Below are 24,166 nucleotides of genomic sequence, written 5' to 3'. Positions count from 1 at the left end.
TAAACTATTACCTGATTATTTTGCAGGGTGGGACAGTTAAACTCACCAAACAATAATGTAGTTACTCATGATATGTAGCTACTTAGCACTTGAAATTAACTGGTCTAAACTGAAGTGTGATGTAAATATAATACACACACTGTATTTCAGACTTTGTACAAAAATCTCATTAATAACTTTAATACTGATAACATGTTGAAATGATAATATTTTTATATCTTGGGTTACACAAAATATATTACTAAAATTAATCTTTCCTATTTCTTTTCACCTTTTTCTTGGGGCTCCACATCTGTGATTCATATTTTATATTCTATTGGATGGCGCTGAATTTTAGCACTGAAACCTAATACTCATATAGGTAATCGGTTTGAAATAAGCTTTCAAAGACTACAAAAACTTGCTTTTCTATTTCTATATACATTTATATAAATAGTAAATAAATAAAGCATTATATAAATAAAGCTTTGAATAAAGCATTGTACTAGTATGTTGAAAATCCTAGTTTTTAAGAGTTCATTAGACAGCTTTTATAGAAAATTTGTGGCAGGATTTTATGTTTATATACACAATATATATGTGTGTATGTATATGTGTGTGCATTTGAGTCAGTTCTAATGAGGTGGATGAATCTAGAGCCTATTATACAGAGTGAAGTAAGTCAGAAAGAGAAAGATAAATATCATATACTAATGCTTATATACGGAATCTAGAAAGATGGTATGGAAGAATTTATTTGCAGGGTAGCAACGGAGAAACAGACAAGAGAACAGACTTATGGACACAGGGAGACGGGGGGAGAAGGTTCTCACCTTCTCTCACCTGTATGGAGAGAGTAACATGGAAACTTACATTACCATATGTAAAATAGATAGCCAATGGGAATTTGCTGTATATCTCAGAAAACACAAGCAGCAGCTCTTATCAACCAAGAGGGGTGGGAGGGGGAGGGAGATGGGAAGGAGGTTCAAGAGCGAGGGGACATATGTATACCTGTGGCTAATTCATGTTGAGGTTTGATAGGAAGCAACAAAATTCTGTAAAGCAATTATCCTTCAATTAAAAAATAAATTAATTAAAAATAAATTAATAAAGAATCCCAATAGGAAAAAAAAGTTCATTAGTTTTTATAGAAAATTTGTGGCAGGATTTGATTTTATATTTATATACACAATATATATGTGTGTATATATATATGTATGCATATATAGATATAATTTTAAAAAAGCTTCTCCTACTTAATGGTCCTCTCAAATTCCAATTAGAGAGATGAACCCTTTGTGATACATAATCTTAAGGGAGGTCTGTGTTAACAGGCAGAAAGCAAAAGTTGCTTGCAGATTACCTACATTACTGCTTGCGTTTTCAGACAGTCTGAATGTAGGAGGTGAGTTGTCTTTGAGGATGAAAAGAGACAGAGAGGAATAATTCCTGCAGGCCTACGGAGAGAACAGAGATCCTAGGTTCTGTGAAAGGTGGTGGCTCTTAACAATCTCCAAAGTGCTCTCCCAGAGTTTCAGGTTCTCTCAAGGAAGTGCCAGATCTAGGAAATAGCTATATGATATTCCAAGCAAGAAATTGCAGGGACAAGTATGAGGACTGAACTGTAAAGAACTTCCTTCTCTTCCTAGGTAACACGGATGCCACCCAGATGCTGAGGTAACTCTAGGGAGGAGGCAGGATATCAGTAAGGACTGAGATTTGTTTCCTGCCAGTTTAGTTTGACTGGATGGTAGCTCATGGTGATTTTCTAGTTGCTTAATAGTACAGGGATTAATTACAGTAAAAGATAATTAAGACTTCTATTTATAAATACCATGCATCTATTTTCTGGGAGTTTTTCTATGTAACTTGAGAGTCAGGTACAGATACTCCCAGACATGCTGACACATTAAAAAATATTTTGGCTCATATTTATTATTGGCTTCAAAGAGTGTTGTTTGTTTTCCCCTTAATCTCCAGTATAATAAAAATGAAGAGTTTAATATAAATAATGAGCTCTGAACTCTAGATTAGGAAATAAAGCAATAAATCTCTGATACAATTCAATTTTTCATTAAATTTTAAATTTGTACTGATCACCAATTCTCATAAGTTAGTTTCTTTCAGACCTTACTTAATGCTGTACATGAAAAACCACTGCATTACTTTATATTTGTTGGTGTTACTAAAAATCACATAAAACTTCAACACAAAGCAAAAAAGTTGGTCGGTAGTACATTTTTTAAATGTCATAAAATCTTAAAAATACCCAGTGATGATCCAGAGTATGTACTTATACTCACTGTATACTTTCAGTTAAAGGACCCAGACTTAGTGAAGATATACAAACACAGTTTTTAAATGTAGATTTAAAAATTATAGACTTTTGACTTGTAGATTTCTACTAGTGGAACAGACAGTCCCTAAAGTTATAGTTTATTATCCTATGTGTATGCATGCTAAGTCACTTCAGTCGTGTCTGACTCTCTGCGACCCCTTGGACTGTAGCCTGCCAGAATCCTCTGTCTGTGGGATTCTTCAGGCAAGAATACTTGAGTGGGTTGCCATGCTCTCCTCCAGGGGATCTTCGCTAGCCAGGGACGGAATCCACATCTGCTGCTGCTCCTGCCTTGCAGATGGATTCTTTACCACTGGGCCACTGGGGAAGCCCGTTATTGTCCTACATATAACCACAAATCTTAATATTTCTTTATTAAAATATCTAATTTTATATCTATATCTAATTATATATATACACAATGTCATAGTCATAGATATTCACAGACATATACCTAGATACAGATAAAGATATAAAGACATACAGTATTTCACATGCTATTTGAACCAGCTTTAACATATAACTGGTTCCCTCAATTAAGGGAATTGAATAAAATCTTTGATATGTGTTCATTTTATACTGTTCTGAAAGTCATAAATTTATCTTTTTGTAAATTATTCTATGTAACTGGTAAGAAAGTTAGTTGCTTTACCTTCAAGCCTTCTGGTCCTGGTTCACCGACATACCCCTTTGGACCTGGTTTTCCCTTAGAAGGGAACAGGGAAAAGAAAGATATGTTTAATCCTTCTTCTTTCAGAAAGTTTGCTAATTTATGAAATTCAGACTATCCTATGAGATGAAACACTTCAAAATTACCTGATAAATGCATTTTATCAAACTTATTAGCCATTCATTCTACCATGTCTGTCTACTTGCCATGCACAGTTCTAGAAACTGAGGATTGAGGAATGCACTAAATATACTTGCCTTTGGGGCTTCCCTGATAGCTCAGTTGGTAAAGAGTCTGCCTGCAATGCAGGAAACCCCAGTTTGATTCCTGGGTCAGGAAGATCCGCTGGAGAAGGGATAGGCTACCCACTCCAGTATTCTGGGCTTCCCTTGGGGGCTCAGCTGGTAAAGAATCTGCCCACAATATGGGAGACCTGAGTTCAATCCCTGGATTGGGAAGATCACTGGAGAAGGGAAAGGCTACCCACTCCAGTATTCTGGCCTGGAGAATTCCATGGACTGTACAGTCCATTGAGCCCCAAGGAGTGGGACATGACAGAGTGGCTTTCACTTTCACTCACTTTTATAGAGCTTACATTCTATGGAGGATGACATAATTTAAAAAAAAATAAGTAAAATACACAGTATACTAGGTAGTGGCAAATTTGAAGAACATCAAATTAAGCAGGATGGGAGATATAAACTGTTGTGGAAGTTTGTTTAAAATTTTGGTAAGACTTATAAAAAAGACCTCAACGAGAAGGTGGCAATCGAGTAAAGACTTTTTAAAGGGGAAAACGTATATGGATCCTTGGGGGAAGAGCATTCTAAGCAGAGGCAAAGAGCAATGTAAAGGCCCTGAGGCAAGAATGTAGCTGGAGAGCATAAGAGAGGAGATCAGTAAGAAGATGAGGGATGAAAAGGGAATGGGGGGAGAGGAAGCCAGGTCGTGAGGGCCTGGTAGATTATAGTAAGGGCTTTGGTTTTAACTCTAAGCAAGGCAGGAAGCCTTAGCAAGCTTTGAAAAGTGCCAGAATCTGGGTTTTCACAGGATCACTCTGATGTCAGAGCAGAAGCAGGGAGTCCAAAGAGGAGTCATCTGCAATAAATCCATGTGAGATATGACAATGGCATAAACAGGATGGTAACGGAGTAGGTGGGCTTCCCTCTTGGCTGGCTCAGTGGTAAAGAGTCCACCTCCCAAGGTGGGAGATGCAGGTTTGATCCCTGAGTTGGGAAGATTCCCTGGAGAAGAAAATAGCAACCCACTCCAGTATTCTTGCATGGGAAATCCCTTGAACAGAGGAGACTGGTGGGCTACAGTCCATGGGGTTGCAAAAGAGTCTACATGACTTAGTGCCTAAAACAACAACATCAGAGGAGGCTGTGGCAAGTGGTAAGATTCTGTATATAGTCTGAAAGCAGAGCTTCCAGGAATTGTGGACAGGTCATGTGCAGAATGTGAGAGAAAGAGTCAAGAATGAACTCAAGAAAGAGTTTGTTCATGTTTAACCTGAGTAAAGGATGAATGAAACAAAGTAGACCGTGGGAGAACAGGTTTGAAGGGTAAATTGAAGGCTCCAGTTTTGGACATTTCCGTTTGATAGTTTTCTTAGACCTCTAAGGGGAGGAATCTGGTGGTAGTTAGTACAAGTACGGAGTCAAGGGGTAGAAGGTTCTGATCTAAATGTATAATTTTGGAAATTGTTAGCATTTGATGGCATTTAAATCCATAAGAATGGACCAGTTCATCCAGGCAGTGAGTGTAGAAAGAAAAGAGAAGTCTACAAATCAATCCATAGGGCACCCTAAAATTTAGAAGAGATGCATGGTCATGAGGGAAATAAGGAGTATGGAGTATCATTAGAATCAATGAACTGAAATTTCTATTGGGACTGTTGGATTGGTTTACAACAGAGAGTGTAACAGAAAGAAAGGAGATGATGGTTGGGGAATGAAAAGTTTAAAATTAAAAATTAAGAGGTTTCTGTAATTGGTAATGACAAGGTCAAGGGTTTGTCCATAGCAGTAAGTAACTGAAGAGAGTAGAGGATAAGATCCCTGGAGGAGAGAAAGTCAATATCCTGGAGTAATCTATAGTACTTGGTTCCTAATATCAAATAACTGATGTCTGATTACATAAGATTTGATTAAGGAGATCATTATATCTCAACCAATGATGAACATCATACATTATGAGGTTCTCAAGAAAAAAATGAAAGGTATTTCCTGCAAGACTAATAATGACTCTTAAAATATATGTGTTGTACACACTTTAATTACTTTATGATACTGTAAACTTTCATCATGTGCCCCCAAATTCTTAAAAAATTCATTTTTAGAACATGAAAACAAGTAATTCATACATTACCACACACTATCATCTGAAAAAATAGCTGGCCAGAAAATATCTTATTTGCCTTCCATAAATTTACTAACAAACTCAGAAAACAGAAATTTTCCAAGTATTACTAAATGGTTAATGTATTTAGGTTCATATGACATTTTGAGACACTTTATAAATAAATTGCACAAATTACTAAGACCGTAAGACTGGATGAATTGAAGGAACAAGTAAACATGTAGTAGGTATAATATCATTTAAAATATCCCTGGAAAATTTTAGTTGCAGGGCTTCCTTGGTAGCTCAGTTGGTAAAGAATACTGCAATGTAGGAGACAGGCTTGATCCCTGGGTCAAGAAGATCCCTGGAGAAGAAAACAGCAACCTACTCCAATATTCTTGCCGGGGAAATCCCACAGACAGAGGAGCCTGATGTGCTCTAGACCATGGTGTCACAAATATGTAGTAGGCATAATATAATTTAAAATATCCTTGGAAAATGTTAATTACAATATCATTTTATTTGAGGGGATTGTATTGCTATAGACCATGGAGGCCACTTCAAAAACCACTATAGTTTTGTTTTCATTTTTTTCCTTTTGCTATAACTTTAACTTCAGTGTTATTAAAAAACACAAAACCATTGTTTTAAGAGAAGCATTCTTCAAAAATTATTTATGTGGTACCTACTCTTGGCCCCAGTTCTCCAAAGGATCCAATTGGTCCTTCTTCTCCCTTAAACAAAGATCAGAACATGTCATGACCTCATGAGATGAGTATTTAAAAATGTAAACCTTTACTCCATTTATTCTGAAGTCTGAAGCTCTTTCTGAAATGTAATAAAAATAATACTGTGATTTTCTTATATTTTAGAACTATGTCACCCCATAACACTTAATTTTTTTGTTTGACAAGCCTGTATCACATTAAGAAGGATATGTACTTTTGGATTATTTTTAAAAATTGGTAGATGATATAAGATAAACATAGAAAATTGAGAGTAGTTAAGAGTGAAAGTGATTAGGGCATTGCAAAAATCAGCATTAGGAATCACTGAGGACGGTGAAATGAGTACAGACTTGACTTTCTTGGGCTCTATGTCTCTGACATAAATAGATGGAAATCAGTACAAATTGTTTTTATTAAAAAATTGTTAGTACAGAATCTGCTCTTGGCACATTCTAATTCTTAATTATTCAACAAATGTTTTGAGTCTCAGTTCTTTCTTAAGCCTTAGAGATAAAGATATATCAGATTCTACACAAATGGAGCTCAATGTTTAGAGTTTCCTTTTATCTAATTTGCAGATCCAACATTTTTGAGATCAAATCAGCTATCATGTCATAAAATATAAAATTTTGTGCACTCTTCTAAGGATTAAATATTGTATGGGTAGACAAAACAGAGAAACATAAAACAAATAATATTTATACTTTATTCTCTAAGAAAATTAAAATAATAAATGTATTCTATTTAACATATTTGCTAAACATACTGATTTTTTTTACCTTTAAATAAACAGCTCATATTTACCACATCTGAACACTTACAGACCTCTTAAATCATAGATCTTATTTATCTAAAAACATTTTGCTCAGTCCATAATTCAATTAAAAATAATTTATGGGTTAGAAATATAAAATAGACACAAATGGTAAATGTAAATTCTAGTACATATGAGGGAGATTATGGGCTCAGATTCTTCAGCCATTTTGTAGAGACCACTTCATAAATCACTTAGTGAATTCAGAACATTAAAATGATTCCAAATTCCATCCCATAACTGCCAATACAAAATGGTAACTTGAAATCCTCAATGGTAAAAAATTGTTCATCTAATGCAGTTTTCTCTGAGCCAAAACTAAAGTCCCATGAAAAATAAAAAAGAAAAATCTGAATTTAAAGAATTGCTGACTGGATATGTATTTTCTCCATACCTGAGTTCCTTTGAGACCAGGAGGTCCAGAAGGCCCTCTGTTTCCAATGAATCCCTGTAAAAGCAATATAAGGACACAAAGTAACTCTGTTAATACTTTTTCATTAAGCATTAGGCTCAGATGTGCAATACATTTGATATCATTCATTTCTCATTGGGAAATTATCAAAGCGATTTGGAGGATAAATAAGCAGAAAACTGCATGTTATCCAAAAACTTGGAAAACATGAGAAACTTAATTTTAAACAATATGCTAATATTCATATAATCTGCTCACAGTATGTCACTCTTCAACTGGACCATTGTTCATAAAAAGTACTCCTAGAATTAAAGCAATAGGCCCAATTGTTAATCTGATACTAGTACAGTAAATACTGATGTATCATAGAGTGTCCACAAAGTCTGAAAACAGATGGAGAAGATATATAGTGTTTTAACATCTGTTTAGAGACTAGCAAAGTCTGGAGCACATTATTCATATGAAATGTTCTTCAACTTACTTCCTTTCTTGATATAAGCTAGTAAAAAAGAGAGGACAATTTGCAGAACAAAGTAACTATCTGAACACAATCATGAATTTTAAGATTAAAATACATCTTTTGTTAATCTAAATGCATGCTGTTAAAAGTCAAATGCTCTTTGAATAACAATTCATCCAGTAACTAAAACAAAAATCTTCCTATTTCAGGAAAGATTATATATCATTTATTTAACATGGCAACATTTTTCTTGCTTTGTTCTGTTCCTCTAACTAGGCAATGAGCCAAATTTTTAAGTAACTCTTTTTTAAAAACTACATTTTGCATTATTACTTTCAGTAAGCCTATAACCATTAAAAGGTTTAATCTAATTTTTAGCTGTAACAAATAACTATGCCAAATAGTAGATCTACCTATGTGACTGGTTTTTGGTTTGGAATGGAGCAGAGTGATAAACTGCATGAGAATCTTTCCTTCATGATATATCTTGGTTTATCATTGCTATGTTCTAAACACAATCAAAAAATGAAAAACTGCTCAAGCTTAAAAGTCTATAATATATTATCACAGGCTTATTTTGTACACAAGCACTATTTAAGAAACTGCATGAGTTTAGGCAATAACCTAGCTGTTTTGCTCAGCTTCCTTATTTTTAATAGGAAGAGATAGATTATTGAAATGAATGTATACTGTTTGATATATTCATCTTTTTTTAGGCAAAAGCATCCTAATTTTGCTTAATGAAGTAGTCTTTCCTCATGTAGTTTGAGGGGAGGGGACTGTACCCTTGACTAAATTTAAGGATGGATATGTGATAAGGACCTAAAAAATCAGCATAATCCACATGCCTAGAAACAGTTGTTGGCTCAGTAATGAGACAGAAACCCAAGTTAGTTCAACTAAAGAAATGTTTGGCTTACGGTGGAACAATTGGGAAGACAGAATAGCATTAAGGATGATGTAAACCTAAACAGAAGGAAACCAAGAAGGGGAGAGAATCTGAGAAGGAAATCAAAGAATTAATAAATGAAGTGATTGGGTTCTAAGGATATCTTTGGGGGTCTGGGTGTAGCTGTGTTTGAATTCCTAAACTTCTCATATACAATCATATTTTAGTTGAGTTTTCATTATTTACAATCAAAGAATCCTGACTGATACAGTGACTTCAAACTCTTAACATCTAAAATGGTCTTCTAGAACTCTAAGGTTTTAACGTTCAGACTAAAGGTCAGAATGTTATGATATTTAAATTCCATCACAGAATAGCTAATGCTTAGTTATTTATTCATATGTTCATTTTTTTCAACATTTTATTAATTTTCTACTATGTGTAAGGTCCAATAAAAAGCACAATAGTAGTCCTGAACTATACAAATATGAATAAGATAGACTCTTTATTCTCAATGAATTAATAATTTACTATGGGAGAAGGCACTTTAAAATAAAAACTAGAGTAAGAGTTGTAATGGAACAGAAGTATTAGCAAAGTGGAAAAGGGGACTTAGATGAAGGAGCAAAAACTTTTCTGGGGGGATCAGAAATTTTTTAGGATGTGCAAATAACTTCGTATTGAATTATGATAGGTTAACAAAAACATGTATCTAAAAATAAGTACACCAAAAACTTACCAACAAATGTGGGGTCTCAAAAGGCATTGATTAAGATGCATTTTACATTGGAGAATATATTTAAAAAACTTAGCTCCAAACCCAGAAGAGGGGCTAAGTGATCCAAGAGAACGCGATTTTGCTATTCTCTCACTGCAGCTATTTAGCCTGTGAAAGTGGCACCCTGACTAAAATCCCCCAAAAAAACCCTTTCAGGGAGGCAAATAAGCCCAGGTTCCTTTTTCCTTCCTCTTCCAAGATTAATTTATAATCTTAAAGGAATAAAAGTTTAATTAAAGGGGAAAAACTAGTTACAGGCTGTTTATAAGAAACACCTCTAAAACATAAAAATGAGAAAAATTAAATTTAAAAAATAGGAGGATATATGCAAGCAATTTACCAGCCACAAAATAGCTGAAGTAGGTGGCTCAGATGGTAAAGAATCTGCCTGCAATGCAAGAGACAGGGTTCATCCCCGGGTTGGGAAAATCCCCTGGAAAAGGAAATGGTAACCCATTGTAGTACTCTCAGCTGAAGAATTCCTTGGACAGAGGTGCCTGGTGGGCTATAGTTCATGGGGTCACAAAGAGTCAGACATAGCTGAATGACTAACACTTTAAACTCTAGAGCTAATAGATTTTAGGGTAAAATAGATTATTAGCATTAAGAGGGTCATTCGATCATGATAAAAGGTTATGTTCATTAGGAAGAGAAAAACCAGAATTTTTATGCATTGAGTAACACAACTTCTAAATATATACATTAAAACTGATAAAGATGAATTGAGGAATCGACTATTAGAGAGGGAAATTTTAACACATCTCTTCCAGAAATTAGTAGGTCAATCAAGCTGATAAAAATTAGTAGAAACAGAAAAGACTTAAATTGAAAAATTAATAAACATGATCTAATGCTGTTCTTGTTGTTCAGGCACTCAGTCATGTTTGACTCTTGCAACCCCATGGGTGGCAGCAGGCCAGGCTTCCCTGTCTTTCACCATCTAATGGCCAAATACAGAAAATGGAAACCCCAAATTCGAGTTTACACAGTGTTTACAAGCATAAATGAAAGACTGATGAAACCTAAAAGATACCTGCCAGAAAAGATATCAATAGTTCTATTAATTAAAAAAGTGTAGTATATCTATACAGTGAGTTACTATATAGTGAAAATGAACATGCTATAATTAATCAACTTAGAATAAGCTGAAAAGATAAGATTGAGTGAAAGAAGAAAGTAACTGAAGTATGTATGTAGTATGATTTCACTTGTATTAATTTCTAAAACAAGCAAAATAAATATGAGTATAGACATAGATGGTGATAGGGAGGGAACAAAGCCTCACCCATCAGTAGACAATTGGATTAAAGATTTACAGCATGCCCTGCCCACCAGAGGAAGACCCAGTTTTCCTCACAGCCAGTCTCTCCAATCAGAAAGCTTGCATAAGCCTCTTATTCTCATTATCAGAGGGCAGACAAAAGAAGCAAAAACTACATTCCCACAGTCTCCAGAACGAAAACCACAATCACAGAAAGCTAACCAATAACCATGGGATAATCACATGGATCATGGCCTTGTATAACTCAATGAAGCTACGAGGCATGCTGTGCAGAGCCACCCAAAACAGATGGGTCATGGTGAAGAGTTCTGACAAAACGCAGTCTACTGGAAGAAGGAATGGCAAATTACTTCAGCATTCTTGCCTGAAGAATCCCACAAACAGTATGAAAAGGAAAAAAGATACAACATTGGAAGATGAGACACCCCCCCCCCCCCAACCCAGGTGGATAGGTGTCCAATATGCTACCAGGGAAGACAGGAGAAATAGGTCCAGAAAGAATGAAGGAACTGAGCCAAAGTGTAAATAACACTAAGATGTGGATATGTCTAGTAGTAAAAGAAAAGTCCCACTCTGTGAAGAACAGTATCGCATAGGAACCTGGAATGTTAGATCTATGAATCAAGGTAAATTGGATAAGGTCAAACAGGAGATGGCAAGAGTGAACAACATCTTAGGAATCTGTCAACTAAAATGGACAGGAATGGGCAAATTTAATTCAGATGACCATTATATCTACTACCGTGGGCAAGAATCCCTTAGAAGAAATGGAATAGCCCTCATGGTCAACAAAAGAAAGTTCATAAGGCAGGACTTGGGTGCAACCTCAAAAACAACAGAATGATCTCATTTCACTTCCAAGGCAAATCATGTGACATCACAGTAATCCAAGACTATGCCCTAACCACTAATGCTGAAGAAGCTGAATGTTTCTATGAAGACCTACCAGATCTTCTAGAGCTAACATCAAAAAAAGATGTCCTTTTCATTATAGGGGACTGGAATGCAAAAGTAGGAAGTCAAGAGATACCAGGAGTGATAAGCAAGTTTGGCCTTGGAGTGCAAAATGAAGCAGGGCAAAGGCTAACAGTTTTGCCAAGAGAACACACTGATCATAGCAAACACTCTTCCAACAATAAAAGAGGCAACTCCACATATGGACATCACCAGATGGTCAATACCAAAATCAGATTGACTATATTCTTGGCATCTGAAGATGGAGAAGCTCTATTCATCCACCAAAAACAAGACCTGGAGCTGACTGTGACTGTGGCTCAGATCATCAGCTTCTCATTGCAAAATTGAAGCTTAAATTGACGAAAGAAGGGAAAACCACTAGGCCATTCAGGTATCGTTGTTGCTGTTGCTCAGTCGCCAAGTCATGTCCAACTCTCTGCAACCACATGGACTGCAGCGCACCAGGCAGCCCTGTCCCCTTAACATCTCCTGGATGTTGTCCAAATTCCTGTCCACTGAATCAGTCATGCTATCCATCTCATCCTCTGTAGCCCTCTTCTCCTTCTGCCTTCAATATTTGTCAGCATCAGGGGCTTTTCCACTAAGTCAGCTCTTTTCATCAGGTAGCCAAAGTATTAGAGCTTCAGCTTCAGCATCAGTCCTTCCAATGAGTATTCAGGGTTGATTTCCTTTAGAATTGTCTGGTTTGATCTCCTTGCTGTCCAAGGGACTCTCAAGAGTCTTTTCTAGCACCACACTACAAAAGCATCAATTCTTTGGTGCTCTACCTTCTTTATGTTCCAACTCTCATATCCATACATGATTACATGACTACATTTGGGTATGACCTAAATCAAATCCCTTATACAGTGGAGGTGACAAATAGATTCAAGGGATTAGATCTGGTAGACAGAGTGCCTTCAAGAACTATGGACAGAGATTTGTAACATTTGGGTACACAGATAGTGGTGACCAAACCATCCTCAAGAAAAAGAAATGGAAGAATGCAAAGTGGCTTGTCTAAAGAGGCCTTACAGATAGGTGAGAAAAGAAGAGAAACAAAATGCAAAGGAGAAAGGAAGAATATACCCAGCTGAATGCAGAGTTCCAGAGAATAGCAAGAAGAGATAAAAAATCTTAAGTGAACAATGCAAAGAAATAGAGGAAAACATTACAGTGGGAAAGACTAGCAATCTCTTCATGAAAATTGAATATTTTCATGCAAAGTAGGGCACAATAAAGGACAGAATCAACAAGGACCTAACAGAAGCAGAAGAGATTAAGAAGAAGTGGCAAGAATACACAGAGAACTACATGAAAAAGGTGTTAAGGACTCAGATAATCATGATGGTGTGCCTAGAACCAGACATCCTGGAGTATGCACTGAAGTGGGCCTTACGAAGCATTACTATGAACAAAGCTAGTGGAGGTTATGTAATTTAGGCTGAGCTATTTCAAATGCTAAAAGATGATGCTTTGAAAGTGCTGTACTCAATATGCCAACAAATTTGGAAAGGGCAGCAGTATCCACAGGACTGAAAAAGGTCAGTTTTCATTCCAACTCCAAAGAAAGTCAACGCCAAAGAATGTTCAAACTACCACACAATTGCACTCATCTCACAAGCTAGCAAAGTAATGCTCAAAATTCTCCAAGCCAGGCTTCAATATTATGTGAACTAAGAACTTCCATTCCAGATGTGCAAACTGAATTTAGAAAAAGCGGAGGAATCAGAGATCATATTGCCAAAATAAGTTGGATCATACAAAAAGCAAGGGAATTCCAAAAAATATCTACTTCTGCATCACTGACTATGTGTCAAATAAAAAGGATCACAAGAGACTAATATCAGTAACAAATTGGATAACATAGAAAAAACAGGTAAAATTCCTAGAAATACACAACCTACCAAAACTGAATCATGAAGAAAGAGAAAATCTGAACATAACTATAACTAGCAAGGAGACTGAATCATTAATCAAAACCTCCCAGTAAATAAAAAATCTAGCATGGTTTCCCTGGAGAAGGCTACCAAACATTTAAAAAAGAATTAATGCAAATCCTTCTGAAACTCTTCCAGAAAAGTTGAAGAGGGAATATTTTCAAAGTCATTTTATGAGGCCAGCTTTACCCTGATACCAAACCAAATAAAGATACTACTAGAACATAAAATTAGTGGCCAACATCTTTAACGAAAATAGATGTGAAAGTCCTTGAAAGAAACTAGCAATTGTGGGGTAGTACAAGATGGTACCTTCTTCCATGGACATACCAAATCTACAACTACATTTAGAACAATTACCACTGAAAAAGAACTAGCTACACAGCTTCCCCACAACAGAGGATAAAAAAAGCCTCACTGAGATAAGAAGGAGAGGTAGACATGTGGTTTCATAAAAAATTCACCTCCAATAAGCAACCCCCATAGGGAGGGATCTCATGGGTTTGGAGCTACTCCGAGATACAAGGGGTTTATGCCAAACCTCAATACCAGCTCTAAAAAATAGGGGCCCCCAAAATCTGGCTTTTAAAACTCAATGGGGCTTAATCCAAGGGAACTGGGGGCTGTGGAATCTGATATACTCCTTTTGAAGGACTCATGCATGGTTTCACACTTTCTGGGACTCACTGCAAAAGCAGTAGTTAGAGAAGTGGACCATGTGTGAAGGAGACTTATTTACTAATCTTAAAGTGACTGCTAGTGAGGCAGGTATGAGTTGGGACTTTGGGACTGAAGTGCTGATGAGCACCATTTTTGAAATTTCCCTACACCTTTATAGCACAAGTGAGTGCACACAGACACAGTCTCCCTAAAGCACAGTATTGTAATTTTTTTTTAAAAGCACATTAAAAGTATCATACACAAAGATCACATGGGATTTATTCCAGGGATATAAGGAAGATTCAACATTTCTGTTGAATGAAATCAACAGCATGAAATCAATCAAGGTGGTAAACCACATTAACAAAATGAAACAAAACCCACATGATCATCTCAATAGATGTAAAAAAGCATTTGACAAAATTAAAATCCACTTATGATTTTAAAAAAGAAATGAGTATAGAGAGAATGTGCCTCAACATAAAAGTCCATATATGACAAACATGCAGCTACCTTCATAAGCAACAGAAAAGCTGAAAGATGTTTTTTCTAAGATTAGAAGCAATAAAAGATGCCCACTTCTGCCACTTCTAATCAACATAGAATTGAAAGTCTGAGCCACAGCAGTTAGCCAAAAAATAGAAATAAATCAAAGGCATCCAAATTAGAAATGAAAAAGTAAAACTGTCACTATTTGCAGATAATAGGGCTGCCCTGGTGGCTCAGATGGTAAAGAATCTGCCTGCAATGCGGGAGACCTGGGTTCGATCCCTGGGTTGGGAAGATCCCCTGGAGGAGGGCATGGCAACACACCAGTATTATTGTCTGGAGAATCTCCATGGACAGAGGACCCTGTCGGGCTATAGTCCATGGGGTTGCAAAGAGTCAGACATGACTGAGTGACTAAGCACAGCATGATATATATATATAAATTCAAAAAGACGCCACCAAAATTGTTAGAATTAATAGATGAATTCAGTAGAGTTTCAGGATGCAAAATCAATACACAGATATTTGCTGCAATTCTATACATCACAAACCAAAAAACAGTGAAATGAACAAAATAATACCATTTACAATTGCACCCAAAAAGAATAAAACACATAGGAATAAATTTAATCAGGAAGGTCAAAAACCTGCCCACTGAAAATACACTGATGAAAGAAATTTAAAAGGACACAAATAAATGGAAAGAGAGTCCACTACAAAACATTACTGACAGAAATTTAAAAAGACACAAACAATGAAGGGACATTCCATACTCATGGATTGGAAGGCTTAACATTTTTAAAATGTCCATATCATCCAACCAACAGATTCAAAGCAATCCTTAGCAAGATTCCAGTGGAATTTTATGTAGGTAGGAAAAAAAAAAACTCTATAATTCATATGGAACTAAAAAGGCCTGTGAATATCTACAACAACTTTGAGGAATAGTAACAAAGCTGAAGGCCTCACACTTCTTGATTTTAAAATATATTACCAAGCTAAAATAATCAAAACAGTTTAATATGAGAAAAAAAAAAACAGATATAGATCAATGGCAAGTATTCTTGCCTGGAGAACCATATGAACAGTATGAAAAGGCAAAAAGATAGGACACTGAAAAATGAACTCACCAGGTTGGAAGTTGCTCAGTATGCTACTGGAGAAAAGTGGAGAAATAATTCCAGAAAGAATGAAGAGATGGAGCCAAAGTAAAAACAACGCCCAGTTGTGGATATGACTAGTGATGGAAGTAAAGTCCGATGCTGTAAGAACAATAGTGCATAGGAACCTGGAATGTTAGATTCATGAATCACAGCAAACTGCAAGTGGTCAAACAGAAGATGGCAAGAGTGAGCATCAACATTTTAGGAATCAGGGAACTAAAATGGACTAGAATGGGAGAATTTAATTCAGATGACCATTATATCTACTAACTGGGCAAGAATCCCTTAAAAGAAATGGAGTAGCCCTCATGGTCAACAAAAGAAAGTTCATAATGCAGGACTTGGGCACAATCTCAAAAATGACAGAATGACCTCGGTTCACTTCCAAGGCAAATCATGTGACATTACAGTAATCTAAGACTATGCCCCAAACACCAATGCTGAAGAAGCTGAAGTTGAATGGTTCTATGAAGACCTATAAGACTTTCTAGAACTAACACCCAAAAAAGATGTCCTTTTCATTATAGGGAACTAGAATGCAAAAGTAAGAAGTCAAGAGATATCTGAAGTAACAAGCTAGTTTGGCTTTGGAGTACAAAATGAAGCCGGGCAAAGGCTAACAGAGTTGCCAGGAGAACTGGTCATAGCAAACACTTTCTTCCAACAATACAAGAGATGATTTTATACATGGATGTCATTGAATGGTGAATACTGAAATCAGATTGATTATATTCTTTTCAGTCAAAGATGAAGAAGCTCTACACTGTCAGCAAAAACAAGACTGGGAACTGACTGTGGCTCAGATCATGAACTCCTTATTGCCAAATACAGACTTAAATTGAAGAAAGTAGGGAAAACCACTAGATCATGGAGGTAAGACCTAAATCAAATCCCTTACGATTATGCAGTGGAAGTGACAAACAGATTCAAGGGATTAGATCTGATAGAGTGCCTGAAGAAGTGTGGATGGAGGTTTGTGACACTGTATAGGAGGAAGTGATAAAAACCATCTGCAAGAAAAAGAAATGGAAAAAGGCATAATGTTTGTCTGAGGAGGCCTTACAAATAGCTGTGAAAAGAAGAGAAGTGAAAGGCAAAGGAGAAAAGATATACCCATTTGAATGCAGAGTTCAAAAGAATATCAAGGAGAGATAAGAAGGCCTTCCTCAGTGATCAATGCAAAAATTGAGGAAAACAACAGAATGGGAAACACTAAAGATCTCTTCAAGAAAATTAGAGATACCAAGGGACTATTTCATGAAAAGATGGGTACAATAAAGGACAGAAATGGTATGGAGCTAACACAAGCAGAAGATATTAAGAAGAGGTGGCGAGAATACACAGAAGGACTATACAAAAAAGATCTTCATGACCCAGATAACCATGACGGTGTGATCACTCACCTAGAAGCCAGACATCCTGGAATGTGAAGTCAAGTGGGCCTTAGGAATCATTACTACAAACAAAGCCATTGGAGGTGATGGAATTCCAGTTGAGCAATTTCAAATCCTAAAAGATGATACTGTAAAAGTGCTGCACACAATATGCCAGCAAATTTGGACAACTCAGCAGTGGCCATAGGACTGGAAAAGGTCAGTTTTCATTCCAATCCCAAAGAAAGACAATGCCAAAGAACGTTCGAACTACTGCACAATTGCACTCTTCTCACAGGCTGGCAAAGTAATGCTCAATTTCTCCAAGACAGGCTTCATCAGTATGTGAACTGTAAACTTCAGATGTTCAAGCTGGATTTAGAAAAGGCAGAGGAAACAGAGATCAAATTGCCAACATCCACTGGATCATCAAAAAAGCAAGAGAGTTCCAGAAAAGCATCTACTTCTGCTTTATTGACTGTGCCAAAGCCTTTGACTGTGTGGAACATGACAAACTGGAAAATTCTGAAAGAGGTAGGAATACCAGAGCACTTTACCTGTCTCCTGAGCCTCCAACTAATAAAAATAAATGAAAAAAAAAAGAAGCAATAGTTAGAATTGGACATGGAACAACAGACTGGTTCCAAATCAGGAAAGGAGTACATCAAGGCTGTATACTGTCACCCTGCTTATTTAACATATATGCAGAGTACATCATGCAAAATGCCAGGCTGGATGAAGCACAAGCTGTAATCAAGATTGCTGGGAGAAATATCAATAACCTCAGATACGCAGATGGCACCACCCTTATGGCAGAAAGCAAAGAACTAAAGATCTTCTTGATTAAAGTGAAAGAGGAAAGTGAAAAAGTTGTCTTAAGACTCAACATTCAAAAAATTGAGATCATGGCATACGGTCCCATCATTTCATGGCAAGTAGATGGGGAAACAATGGAAACTGTGACAGACTTTCTTTTTTTTTTTTTTTTCAGACTTTATTTTTTTGGGCTCCAAAGTCACTACAGATGGTGACTGCAGTCATGAAAATAAAACACACTTGTTCCTTGGAAGAAAATCTATGATAAACCTAGATAGCATTTTATTTTTTATTTTTTATTTTTTTAAAAGCAGAGACATTACTTTGCTGAATAAGGTCCGTCTAGTCAAAGTTATGGTTTTTCCAGTAGTAATATATGGATGTGAGAGTTGGACCACAAAGAAAGCTGAGCACTGAAGAATTGATGGTTCTGAACTGTGGTTTTGGAGAAGACTCTTGAGAGTCCCTTGGAGTGCAAGGGGATCAAACCAGTCAATCCTAAAGGAAATTAGTCCTGAATGTTCATTGGAAGCTCAAATTTCAATACTTTGGCCACCTGATGTGAAGAACTAACTCATTGGAAAAGACCCTGAATCTGGGAAAGATTGCAGGCAGGAGGAGAAGGGGATGACAGAGGATGAGATGGTTGGATGGCATCACTGACTCAATGGACATGAGTTTGAGCAAGCCCCCGAAGTTGGTGATGGACAGAGAAGCCTGGTGCGCGGCAGTCCATGGGGTTGCAAAGAGTCGGACACAATTGAGTGACTGAACTGAACTGATGCCCATAAGTGGAACAACGTTAATGTTCATTGATGTATGAGTGGATAGACAAAATGTGGATTTTTAAATTATTTTATAAGGGACTATTTTCACGCAGCCTTCAAAAACAGTGAAATTCTGACATAGGCCATAACATGGATGAACCCTGAAGACATTATGCTAAGTGAAATATGCCAGTCCCAGAAAGACAAATATTGCATAATTCTAATTATATGAAGTATCTAAGTATCTCTATTGTCTGAGCCATCAGGGAAGCCCAGTCAGACTCATAGAAACAGAAAGAATGATGGTTGTAGGGTTTGTGGGAGGTAGAAATTGGAGTTGCTGTTAAGTGGGTACAAAGTTTCAGTGGTGCAAGGTGAAAACATTCTAGAGTTCTGCTGTACAAAAATATGCATACAGTTAACACTACTACATACTTAAAAATCCCTGTCCATCACCAACTCCTGGTGCTTGTTCAAACTCATGTCCATCAAGTCGGTGATGCCATCCAACTATCTCATCCTCTGTTGTACACTTTTCCTCCTGCCTTCAATCTTTCCCAGCATCAGGGTCTTTTCCAGTGAGTCAGCTCTTTGCATTAGGTGGCCAAAGTACTGGAGCTTCAGCTTCAGCATCAGTCCTTCCAATGAATATTCAGGACTAATTTCCCTTAGGATGGACTGGCTGGATCTCCTTGTTGACCAAGGCACTCTCAAGAGTCTTTTCCATCACCACAGTTGAAAAGCATCAGTTCTTTGGTTCTCAGCTTTCTTTTTGGCCCAATTCTCACATCTATACATGACTACTGGAAATAGCTTTGACTACATGGACCTTTGTCACAAAGTAATGTTTCTGCTTTTTAATATGGTGTCTAGATTTGTCGTAGATTTTCTTTTTAGTTTTAATCTTATTTTCAAGTAATTGCTTAACAAAGTCCATTGCGCATTGTACAAACTCAATAAATACTTCTCAGCTGACTAAATGATGCCTGGAAAATCAAATGGTTAAAATAGGAAGTCTATGTACAAAATCTTGACTTTGGAATGTGCCTATTCAGGGTGGGGTTGCTGTGATCTCAGAGAACTATTTAGGAATGCAAGTTAGATCACCTATATACAGGTTAGCATTTAACATACTTTAATAATTCAGTGTAAAAAACAATTTCCATATATTCTGTAACATAACCTCACAAATAGGACTTTTCTAAAAACTTAACAGGGATATTATACAACAGACAAGAACAGCCAGTTGTTAGCACCCTTAATTCCATAGCCAAAGTAACAACCCAAACCATTATGGCAACAAATAAGTCATTCCTCTGTTTACTGAAGAACAGAGAATATTTACTGGGTACTCACTTTCTGCAGTAAGCAGCAAGGGATGTGGTTTTGCTAATGTTATGGAATGCTTGAAAGCAGTTGCCAAATTGGGAAGCTCTCAAGAAGGCTTGCTGAAGTATGTTTTGTAACTATATACACACATACATACACACACAATCCCACAATGGATGGAACCATACTTAACACAAGTTTCCAATGTTAGTTTGAGGTTTTTATTCAACTGGCAGAAAATGAGGAGAAAATAAAAGGCTTCTGTCAGAGCTGTGCCAAATTGCTCTGGAAGGAACATATTTTGTTGGCAAATAGGATAACCATGTATTTCAAAGAGAGTACACATAGTTTTCTTGATGACTAATTTATATAGCCTAAACAGAACTTTAATAATTTACATTGTCCTCACTTTCCAAATAAGATATATATATGAAAATAAAAAGTTTTAAGATGTTTCCATGACATAATGTATACAACCTAAGAAACACATCATGTGAATAGGGTCAATATATATGGCTCTATCTTTCCAATTTTAGAATTTCTAGAACAATTTCAAGGCACATAGGAAAGATGAAAAAAGGAGACAAAAGCAGACCCTTCCCAACCTAGAAAGCATAAAATCATACTCCTCTTCTTTTAAAATTTTCTGGTTCTGTTGATTAAATCATCTAAGATATTAAAATTCAGTGATGTGTAGAAAAACAATTAGTCTCATAATGTTGGTACTAATGAGGCAGTAATTCATATTATTGAAAAAATTTAGATAAAGTTATCCAAAAAGTAATTACTACTCACTGGAAATTCAACCATTAATATTCATTAAAATGTCTAGCCTTCAGGTCTCTGTCACATTTTTAAATATTGCAATTTTAGAACTGAAGAAAGTAACAAGAAGGAAGTTTTAAAGATTAGTATTATAATAGTATTCAGGAGGTCAACTGGCTTTCTTAAGTTCTGACATTTTTCCTAATGAAAATTTAAGAGAAACAAATTTACAAACTGAAGAGGATTTATAAAGCTATCCTGTGTTCTTCACCTAGTATGATATGCATAACTTAAAACATTAAATTAAGAAGTTGAGGGCAAGATGGAGTGGGAATTAAGAGGTACAAACTACTATGTATAAAATAAAAAGTGCTACATTAAAAGGACCATACACCATGATCAACTTAGATTTAATCCAGGGGTGCAAGGATTTCTCAATATGTGCAAATCAATCAGTATGATACACCACATTAACAAATTGCAACGCCATATGACCATCTCAATAGATGCAGAAAAAGCCATTGAAAAAATTCAACATCCATTTATGATTTAAAAAAAAACCCTCTCTAGAAAGTGGGCATAAAGAGACAATCCCTCAACATAATAAAGGCCACATATGACAAAACTAGAGATAAATCATACTCATCTGTGAAAAGCTGAAAGCATTTCCTCTAAAATCAGGAAGAAGACAAGGATTTCTGCTCTCACCACTTTTAACCAACTTAGTTTTGGAAGTCCTAGCCATGGCCATTAGAGAAGGAAAAAAATGAAGGGAATCTAAACTAGAAAAGAAGAAGTAAAATGGTTACTGTTTGCAGATGACACAATATGGCACAGAAAATTCTAAAGATACTACCAGAAAACAACTGGAGCTCATCAATGAATTTGGCAAAGTTGCATTATACAAAATTAATACACAGAAATCTCTTCTATTTCTATACTCTAACAATGAAGAATCAGAAAGAAAAATTAATAAAACAATCCCACTTACCACTGCAACAAAAAGGATAAAATACCCAGGAATAAACCCACATAAGGAGGCAAAAGATCTGTACTCCAAAAACTGTAAGATGCTGATGAAAGTGAAGATGACACAAACAGATGTAAAAATAGAAATGTTTTTGGATTGGAAGAATCAACATTGTCAAAATGACTATACTATCAAGGCAATCTACAGATTCAGTGCAATCCCTATCAAATCAACAGTGACATTTTTCACAGAACTACAACAAAAATCTTAAAATCTGTAGGGAGACACAGAACACCCTGAATAGTCAAAGCAATCTTGAGAAAGAAAAACAGAGCTGGAAGAATCACATTCCCTAAATTCAGACTATACTAAACAGCTACAGTCACAAGAACAGAAACATCCATCGACAGAACAGGGTACAAAAGTCCAGAAATAAACCCACACACCTATGGTCATCTAATCTACAACAAAGGTGGCAAGAATATACAATGGAGAAAAGACAGTACCTTCAATAGGTGGTGTCGGAAAAATAGGAGAGCTATGTGTAAAAAAATGAAATTAGAGCATTCTTTGACACCATAAAAAAAATAAACTCAAAATGGATTAAAGACCTAAATGTACGATTGGATACTATAAAACTCTTAGAATGTAGGACGAATATTCTTTGACATAAATTTCAGTAGCATCTTTTTTTATTTGTCTCCTAGAGTAATGAAAATAAAAACAAAAATAAACAAGCAAGACCTAATTAAACTCAAAAACTTTTACACAGCAAAGGAAACCATAAACAAAACCAAAAGACAGCCCGCAGAATGTGAGCAAATATTTGCAAAGAGACCAAGTGATTAACCTCCAAAATTTACAAGCAATGCACGCAGCTCAATTAAAAACAAACAAACAAAAAAAAAACTAAATCAAAAGATGGACAGAAGATCTAAACAGATATTTAACCAAATGAGACATACAGATGGCCAAGACACATGAAAATATGCTCAATATTGTTAATTATTAGAGAAATGCAAGTCAAAACTGCAACGAGACAACACCTTCCACTAGTCAGAAGGACCATCAACAAAAAGCCTGCAAACAATGCTGGAGAAGGTGTGTAGAAATGGGAATCCTTCTACACAGTTTGGTAATGAAAATTGTTTCAGCCACCGTGGAGAACAGTATGACACTTCCTCAAGAAATTAAAAATACAGCTACCACATGATCCAGCAATCCCACTCCTGGGCACACATCTGGAGAAAATCATAATTCAAAAAGACATATGTGCCCCAATGTTCACTGCAGCATACAATAGCCAGGACATGTTTTCAGGTGGGAGGGGACATGGGTATATGCCTATGTCTGATTCATGTTGATGTTTGGTAGAAATGAACACAATACTGTAAAGCAATTATCCTTCAATTAAAAATAAATTAATTCAAAAAAATAGCAAGGACATAGAAGCAATCTAAATGTCCATGGACAGTGGACTAGATAAAGGAGAGAGTGAAAGTCACTCAGTCAGGTCCAACTCTGAGATCCCATGGACTATACAGTCCATGGAATTCTCCAGGCCAGAATACTTGAGTAAATAGCCTTTCCCTTCTCCAGGAGAATCTTCCCAACCCAATGATTGAACCCAGGTCTCCTGCATTGAGGGCAGATTCTTTACCAGCTAAGCCACAAGGGAAGCCCAAGAATACTGGAATGAGTAGCTTATTCCTTCTCCAGTGGATCTTCCTGACCCAGGAATTGAACCTGGGTCTCCTGCATTGCACATGGATTCTTTACCAACTGAGCTATCAGGGAAGTCCAGATAATATAGGAGAGGTGGTATGTGTATACAGTGGAATATGACTCAGCCATTGAAAAGAATGAGATAATACAATTTGCAGCAACATGATTGGACCTGGAGAGTCTCATACTAAATGAAGTAAGTCAGAGAAAGACAAATATCATATGATATCAGTCATATGTGGAATCTAATAAAATGATACAAATGCACTTATTTACAAAACAGAAACAGACTCACAAACTTAAGAGAATGAACTTATGGTTCCCGGTGGGGAAAGGTGCGGTGGAAGGATAGATTGTGAGTTTGGGACAGACAAGTATGCACTGCTATATTTAAAATATAAGAGCCTCTTGCTGAGAGTGAAAGAGGAGAATGAAAAAGCTGACTTAAAACTCAACATTCAAAAAACTAAGATCATGGCATTTGGTCCCATCACTTCATGGCAATAGATGGGGAAA

At 36.3% G+C, this 24,166-nt stretch overlaps 1 protein-coding gene across 1 annotated transcript in view; it reads right to left on the bottom strand.

Annotated features, from left to right (window-relative positions):
* Positions 1-24,166, bottom strand: part of COL24A1 (collagen type XXIV alpha 1 chain) — a 350,400-nt gene that overhangs the window by 179,644 nt on the left and 146,590 nt on the right. Inside the window, exons 20-22 of the mRNA XM_070467179.1 lie at positions 7,270-7,323; positions 6,023-6,067; positions 2,973-3,026 (exon numbers count right to left, since the gene is read on the bottom strand). Coding sequence (XP_070323280.1) covers positions 2,973-3,026; positions 6,023-6,067; positions 7,270-7,323 — 153 coding nt within the window. The remainder of the gene's footprint in view (positions 1-2,972; positions 3,027-6,022; positions 6,068-7,269; positions 7,324-24,166) is intronic.

The sequence above is a fragment of the Odocoileus virginianus genome, chromosome 5, assembly GCF_023699985.2.
Source record: "Odocoileus virginianus isolate 20LAN1187 ecotype Illinois chromosome 5, Ovbor_1.2, whole genome shotgun sequence".
NCBI classification, from domain to species: domain Eukaryota; kingdom Metazoa; phylum Chordata; class Mammalia; order Artiodactyla; family Cervidae; genus Odocoileus; species Odocoileus virginianus.
This window is presented reverse-complemented; position numbering and strand designations above follow the sequence as displayed.